This window comes from Elaeis guineensis, chromosome 13 (genome assembly GCF_000442705.2).
Source record: "Elaeis guineensis isolate ETL-2024a chromosome 13, EG11, whole genome shotgun sequence".
NCBI classification, from domain to species: Eukaryota; Viridiplantae; Streptophyta; class Magnoliopsida; order Arecales; family Arecaceae; genus Elaeis; species Elaeis guineensis.
In genome coordinates this window covers 67633285-67641792 of record NC_026005.2, presented here as the reverse complement: position 1 = coordinate 67641792, position 8508 = coordinate 67633285, and the positions used below count along the sequence as shown (strand labels likewise).

Sequence of the window (8508 nt, the reverse complement as noted above, 5' to 3'; positions counted from 1 at the left end):
TGTAATTTGTACCCGTTTCACTGGTGGACTTCTTTATTTTTTTCTTTTTTTTTAACAAAAGTGAAAAGTGTATGAGTCACACCCACCTACTCACACCCACAAAAGTGAAAAGTGTACACGTTTCACCTCGTGGCACCCACCTACTCACACCCAGATTTTACAAAGTGCATGAGTCAATACACCAAAATAACTAGTGCAGCTATAACTTGCACTCGTAGTTTCTAATGCAAGATAATAGGAAAAGGCTGATTTGCTTACATAATAGTACAGACGCAAAACAACATAATCTCTACTTTCTAATGTGAAATTATGCAAAATTTCAGTCAAGAATCGGGTATGAGCACATGAATCATATTTTTTGTTAATGTGATAAAAACAATATCAAGTTATTGTCTCCAATGATTTAACAAATTCCAGGAGTCAGAAAATTTTATAAATGTTCATAATCCTTCACTGTTTGAATCAACATAGTGTATACGATCTTGCAACTTGATGACAGTAATCTTCATCCGCAATTGGTTTGCTGCTCAATTCTTAAAATAAGCAGGTTTTAGAGGTTCCATAGGTAGAGCATCCAAAGATATGACCACAAACAAACCAGAGATCCCGATAGAAGAAACTAAAGCAGTCAATATATGCAAAACCAATAGCATAAGACCAGAATTTTATAACTAATGAAAAGTTGCATCATGTCAATGACATGCACCATATTAAAATCCTCACCCTGAATGGGTCACCCCTCAAAGACTGTACAAACATCGAATTTCTTGAACCTCTATCCTGCAAGGAACAAAGCCTCAATTCCATTAATGAACATAGACCATAAATAAACAAAACATCGATGTTTCATGGACTTTTCTTTCACACAGATAATTAGGTTTTTATATTTCAGTAGATTGTAATCACTAACAGTAAGAAGTCAGAGATGATTTTGCTTTCACTGTATTTTGGTCATTGTCTTGCCGGAAACATATAGATAATCTTTGTGCTGTTTCATAAGGTACAAGAAAAAAAGGGTTACTACCCAGTTATAGTCCCAGCCACCCAGGATCCTGGGAGAGGCAAACCGGGGACAAACCTAAACTTTGGCATTTTTGTGCACAAACCCCATATCCATGTCATTGCACTTGTCAGCCCAAGCCTTTTACCATAGCACCAAGCAATTGTCACCTCTGTTTCATAAGGTCTAAGCCACCAATCCATGTTGTTAAGTTCGCTGTTCAAATCATATTCTTCTCAGACTCATAATATGGTAAAGCTGAAAATATAAGTTTAGCATTGCAACACACCACATAAGTATAATAAGAGCCATTTTGCATGCAGCTATCTAAATAGCTCCTCTGGCTACAGTTTCTGATACTCCGCCCAATTCATAAAGTTTTTGGCTAGTACATTTAGTGGTCCACTTGGATATATTAGTAGAACAGTTAACATTATTATGATCAAAGCAACATAATTTGCCCCCTTAACTAAATATTCAGATCCCATATGGACATTGTGAATCATATCAAGTTATCAATTTAAGACAACTAAAGCATAATTTCACAATTTTCCGCTTTAATTTGAATCATTCATATGCTCAGGCAGCATATGCACATATGCACATGCACATAAGCACGCAGAACACACATAACCACATCAATTAACAGGATTCATCATTCGTAAAATTAACATATGAGTACATTACATTTTTTTTCTTTCTCTGCGAAATGAATTTGTTATGTTTGTTCCATGTAATAATTTGTGAGACTTAAAGAAAAAATAATTATATGAAAGATCGCTAATCCCTTGTGTATCCCTCATGTATCAAGAGAGTGTAGGTGTCACAAGGAAGGGAGAGAGGTCACGACATGCACCCCTTCCTTTGCTCGTGAGGCGTGGTGAGGGGCACACAAGGCCGGTGAGGTGCGTGCATTGCTCTCCGCATTCCTCTCCACATTTTTCTCCATGATCTTAACACACATGGTTGTTGTCCGCTTGCAAAAGAGGGCGTGCGTCCCTCTCCGCCTTGCCGTAGTCACCCCACAAAATAAAGACAAGCTGCATGGCACATCAAGTGTTTGAAACATGGTATGCTGAGGGGAAGAAAAGATGGCCATGGTCCATGTGTGGAGAGCATGTGCATCCCTTTCCACCTTGCTAATGAAGGTCAAGGGAGAGGGCATGCATCCCTTTCTATCGTGCCTTAGACACCTAAAAAAGGCCATGTGCCGCAACCAAAGCTAATGAAGGATGGGGAAGAGGCATGCATCCCTCAATGCTGTGCCGCAAACACCATCCAAAAAAAAAAAGAGACCGCATGGCACATCCAAATATCGAAATATGGCTAACTGACTGACATGTGGCACACACTAGGGAGTCCTAAACCCCCCTTTAATATATAATATAGATTTAGCAGTACGTCCACATTAATAACGCACACATTATACAAAGTTTTCCCTCAAATTATTTTCACGATTATTAAAAATTTAATTCAAAAATATAATTTAAAGAATAAAATATGTACGAGAAGATGAAAAATAGTATGTTGTATGGTGATGCCAAACAATTTATTAAAAATTTATGCCAAATTATAAAAAAAAAAAATAGCATCATCTCCTCTAATTTTCTCAATTTTTTTGTGCCAAATTAGGGGCAAGAAAAAGTGGGGATGAAGCCATACAGCATCAAAGAGGTTAGACTACATCTGTATCTTGTTAAATCTCCCTTCTTTCTCCCCTCCTTTCTCCTATCCCTTCTTTCTCTTTTTCTCTCCCCCCTCCCTCTTTCTGAGCATCCACTAGAAACAAATCAATGACTAAAGCAAAAGAAAAGAGAGCATGACCACCCAAGCGCTCTCTGTGTCTGAAATCAGGCGAATTGGTAGGATTGTGCTTGATTACTAACCGAACTAGCTCTGATACCAACCAATTTTAAATGATTTCAACCGAAACAAGCAAGGCATCCCAGTCCAGCACAAGAACCATGTCCCTCACCCCATCTCAATCCTATTTTCTTGATAGAATGATACAGTACCAATAATACCATTCCATTCCAGTAGGACCTTAATAATTGGGCTCACCTTATCATCCACCTAAGTGGATCGGCTTGATACCATGTAATCATTATAACTGACAACATAGCACCTCCTAAATAGCAGCTGAGCAAATTTAGTCACAAGCTTCAAAGTGCCTCTACTGCTAATACATTTTGGGAATGTGATAAATGCCATCTAAACTAAATATAAATTTTTAACTCAACAACATGACCACCATATGTACCCATGCATTTTATACCTTTAAAGAAGCTATTTCATTCCTTATACTTGCTCCATCTTTCTTATAATACATTTTTGGTGCATGATCCACCTTTAATCCAAGTTGCAATTAGAGTTTTAAAGAAAGTATAGCAGAATACTCCATGCAATTCCTTAGACCTTATACAACTTTCTCATAGCATGACCCATCCTTTGTCCAAATGGTGGTCAGCAGAAGTATGAGAGCCCACCATACTGTATATTAATAACCAGATAACACAGAACATTTTTCACATTTTACATCCACTAACGGTTTCCAAGCTTTTCTGCATTTAGTTGCACATCTTTAACCTCAACATAGGTCTGGACTATTGCTCCGATTTACTTGTCCATGCTCCACACATTTTGGTACGCAAAATTAGCAAAGACAGCATGCCCAAAGAAATTTAGAAGAGGAAAAAAAGAGAAGAAGAAAAGAAAATATTAAAAGTCCAAAAAATGGAACCAGAGAACATAAAGAAGAGATCTCAGATCTAGAGCCAAACAAGACATAGGACAGGAAAATGGTGACAAATTTAGCTGGCATGGAAGTTGAATTCTGCTAGTCAAACAAAAAAAAGCAAACAAATGAATTCCCAGCAGCAACATTAACAGCGAGCTATACCTTACAGTTAAACAACAAAAGATCCCTGAAGATATGGTTCCACAAGATTTTATACCATGGTTTTCCTTGTGCACCTTTATTTTTATTCCCGAATCCCGAACAATGAAAACAATAACTTGGACATCAACTACAAAGTTAAATGGGATTCAATGGGGAGCTTTCGTCAGGGCAAACTATGAGCCAACATGATGACATTCTATAGCAGATTTTAACCAGAGAGGATTGTCATAGTTTATCTGTGAAATGAAACCAGTATGATGAAGTTTTTCATTGTCATGTCCCTGCTAATATGAAAAACTCATTGCTTTGCACTTAACGTACCCTCATGATACCTTAATGAGCAAATATATTGTGAAGCATACTGAACATAAGAAAGCTGTGGCCTTTGAGTTAATAATTTTTTAAGACCATTTAACTTCATCATCACATGTATCATTAATTTGCATTTGGATGTCCAATTTTACATTAGAATACATTAAATGAATTGAAATTGTTATAAAGATGACAGTTTGCAAAAAAGGTGTAGATCTAAATCACCTCCAGAGAAACATCTCTTAGCCGCCTTCCAGTTTGAGCACAGCAAATTCGGACAACATTCTCTTCACAGCTTCCAGAGATAATGTAGTCCCTTCCATTCATGTAGTATGATCGAGTATAATTTTGACCACTTCCGGTAGAAGAAATGCTGAATGACATGTGAAGCCTTCCATCTGCAGCTAATATCTGCTTAACCTGCAACATATACTCATTACAATAACACCAGAAAATGTCTGAATGCATACTGTGACTCCCTGTTAGTTAGAAGAGTACCTCATTGTCAATGGCTGAGGCAAGCAGATAGTGATCATCAGGAGAAAAACACACCATCACATTTCCTTTTGAGCTAGAAGCTGAAAAACAGGGCCTTGAGGGTCCTTGCCTTAAGTCCCACATCTTGACATCATGATCGAAGGATGCAGTAGCAAATATAGTGGGGGAATGGTGTGCAAACTTAACAACATTAATATGCTCCCTATGAAGATCTTCAAAAATTTGCAGGCGCCTTCCGCTGCCCATGTCATACAAAGCTACATGCTTTGAGAATCCACTCGCAACAAAATATTCATCAGTTGAATTTACATGAACAGATGTCAACTGCTCAAAATCATCAAATGTGTACACAGAAGCATTCATGCTGCAATATTGGTCAGTAACTGTTGCCCGCATTTGACAAACATCGTACATTTGCAAAGAACCATTGTCGGAGCCAGCAATGAACTTTTGTAAGAAATAAAAACCAAAGTTATAATCTGGAAAACATATAAACTCCAGAAACAAATTTGGATAATGCAAGAATGCCAACATTTTTAATGGCGATAAAACAGATGCAACAATTAGGGATATTAAAAAAAAATCATGTATCTAAAAATTGAAATAGAGCCAGCAGATACTGCTTTTCTGCAGTAGTCATATACCTTGGATGGATACTTCTTAAGCCAGCAAAGCCCTAAAATGCTATGAAGTGCTCCAGCTGAAGGAAGATAGCCAACAAGTTTCTCGCTTTCATGATTCATAACAACAAGTTCCCCATCCAACGTACCAAAGACCATAAGACTAGGGCTACTAGGGTGATATTCAAATTGCCGTGGACGGAAACTCCTAGTTTCTTCCCTTGAACCACTCCTGAATTTGGAAATTGGATGCAGATGGGGCTGTAAAGCAGAACTTACTTTAGCAGCGGAAAGGGACCTGGAGAAGGAATGATGACTTTCTCGACAATATGGCTGCTTTATTTGAGAAGATTTCTGACAAAAAGCAGTGGACCCCACTTCACGCCTTTGCAAAATACTGACAACACTCTCTTTTTGTTGTCTGTTGTATGGTACATTCTCATAGTATTTCTTAAATATTGCTTTTGCTTTCTCCTTCTCAGCATGTTTGACAGGAAAATTATCTAAAACTTTTAATTGTGGAAGTGAATATATCATATATTCCCTGTAATATTTCTCAAAACAAATTGGTGAAGGATGATGTGAAGGATGCTTTTCTGGAACAAAGTCCAAAGTCTCTGGAGTATTTTCTAAGTTCAGCCCGCTACTTGAGCAACCTTCTTCATCTTCAATAAATACTCTGTCAGTAGAGAATTGATTCCTATGGTTAGGTTGACTGTAAATCTCAGTTGAACTTGCATGCACATTTAAACTATTATTTTTCAGACCTTCAAACATATTTATGTTGCAAATGTCATTTTTGATTCTTGTACTAGAATATATAACTTCCTCAAAAAGCCTGGTGGTTGATGGTATAGAAGAATGACCACTAGATGACATAGTAAGGTCTGATGTGTTTACTGAAATTTCTGAATTGGTCCATCCATACAACTCATGATGGGAATCCTGGGACATGTCTGTCCAGTTATCAATGCTTCGTGTATCACTTGAAATATCTAGGTCGCTTTCAGCTGATGCTTCCTCAGTCATGCTTTGAAGCAATTCATGGTTTGTGAAGGAGTCATCATCAGAATATAGACTGCTGGGACTTCCATCTATGCTAGATTCTTGCATATTTTGCAATAGAAAGTTCTCATTGGTCCCAGAGAGTGATTCAGGGTAAGAGTAACAATGATGCGAAGAAGATCGGATTTTCTCATAAGCAGAAGAAATCACTCCCTTGCCAGAACATGGCCCAGTATCATAGCAACACAAACAACTCTGAAAACGGAGTTCCTCCAGGGAATGTAGTTTTGATAGTGCAGCACTTGTCATCCAAAGATTGGTAACTCTTGTGTCACACATAGAGAGCCGCATTAGCTTTGGCATGCAACTAAAGCAACTTGTGTGGAAACTGGTCAGATGAACACTGAAATCCAGTCTAAGCGTATGCAGCTGCATGAATTTCCCAGTCATATTGAGCTTCCGAATGGGAGAGAAGCGCAAGTTTAAAATCCGGCATGCTATCCCTTTTTGGCAAATATCACTGAGAATAAGAGGAATTATATAAAGACCATAATTATGTCAGAATTACAAAAATTTTGACACATCCAGAACTTCATTTGACTTGAAAAGTGTTCAAGAAGAGCTGACATAGAATAGCAAATTCTGATGGTATCCGGCAGAACAAAAATCAAAGTAACTAAAGAATGTAATGAAAAATATATATTTACATATAATAAAAAAAATAAACGATAACAATTTGGCATTAGAAATCATGCAACTGAGTTTGGAAGGGAAAATGATTGAGAGATGAGGTATTTCTTCCCATACCCCAAATAATCCTGGAAGTTTAGATAATATACCACAAGATCTCAGAGATAAATATACAATAAATATAAAACACAGAAGAAGTTAGGAGCAAGTTGTAGAAGTGTAATGAGAATCCTAAGCAAATGTTAGATTTTGAGTGAAGATACAGGATACGGATCTATTATCTCCTGACATCAGTGGTTTGGCAGCAATTGTGAGCAGTAGTTTGACAAACACATAATTTAATGACAAAAATCAGATTAAATTCTTTCCAATTTCAACAACAGCAAAATCAAACCAGCAAAACCATCATGCTCTCTTATGATGAATATAGTATATTAGCAATGAACAGTAAACCTATGATCTACGATTTCTGCTAAATTTGCATTTTAGTTCCAATTCATCCAAAGGAAGATGGCAACTACTAGATTACATCACTGTAAAAACATGTGATACTGAAAATTCATCAATAAAGACATAAGACGTAACCTGCAAAACAATAATACTATGACATTTAAAAGAAATTATAATAAGTCGAAAATCACTTTCATAACCAGAATTATTTATTTTCTTTGATAATGTGGCGAAGTTATCTTCAAGGCTCACACTTATAAGATCTCGGTATTAAACCATCAATTTAAAGAGAAGGTTACTACACATGTGACTGGTTCATATGGTAGGCCGTGACATTATCACATAGTTTGTTAACATGATACATGAATTAGTAGTATGTCTGCATTTATAAATACGCTAACATCAAAGGCTGTTATTTTTGCCATGATCAATCAAGACAATTTTTTTATATTGAAAGACTAAATTCTCCCAACAGCGCTTGACTACTTAACAGTTGGTATAAAACCTAAGCCACTATAAGTGTCTCTATCCATAAAATTTCAAAATTAACAACCAATCCAACAAAATCCTCAAAAGGAACCCATCCCTGGCTTGGTGACTTGAGACAAGTCAATGATTTCTTCTAGTTGTGATATAAGGATTTATGGAATAATTTTAATCCGCAAAACATAACTCTCCCAAGCAAACAGAAGCCAAATGAAAGAAGAATTTTTAAAATCTTCAGAACAGCCGTGAGAAAAGCACATTTGAAAGAACATCAACAAGATGAAGGGTAATCTTGACCAGTTTGTTGCCATTATTCATCCCTAATTTCACAAATTATTTACACACTACAACACCTTTCTTAGAGGATGCTAAATGTTCTCGTCTCTTCCATAGTATTTTTACTCTACCATAAAGAATTGACACTTAAAACAGCTGAACCAACTCTAATCACATAATCTACCAGCAAGTGGAAATGGGCCACTAACCACCCTCCTATCGCTACAATCAAGTCAATCTTCTCAAGAAGGTTGATAGGCTCAATTTCAATT

At 36.8% G+C, this 8508-nt stretch overlaps 2 protein-coding genes across 3 annotated transcripts in view; both read right to left on the bottom strand.

Moving 5' to 3' along the window:
• The window catches only part of LOC105044535 (protein DWD HYPERSENSITIVE TO UV-B 1), a 15906-nt gene extending 15397 nt beyond the window's left edge, over positions 1-509 (bottom strand). Inside the window, 1 exon segment of the mRNA XM_073247240.1 lies at positions 468-509. Coding sequence (XP_073103341.1) covers positions 468-509 — 42 coding nt within the window.
• Positions 510-723: 214 nt separating this feature from the next.
• Positions 724-8508, bottom strand: part of LOC140850856 (protein DWD HYPERSENSITIVE TO UV-B 1-like) — a gene marked incomplete at its 3' end in the record, with an annotated part of 29108 nt that continues 21323 nt past the window's right edge. For both annotated transcript variants that reach the window (XM_073247516.1, XM_073247517.1), the window contains 4 exon segments: positions 724-780; positions 4437-4631; positions 4710-5156; positions 5354-6854. In XM_073247516.1, coding sequence (XP_073103617.1) covers positions 724-780; positions 4437-4631; positions 4710-5156; positions 5354-6854 — 2200 coding nt within the window.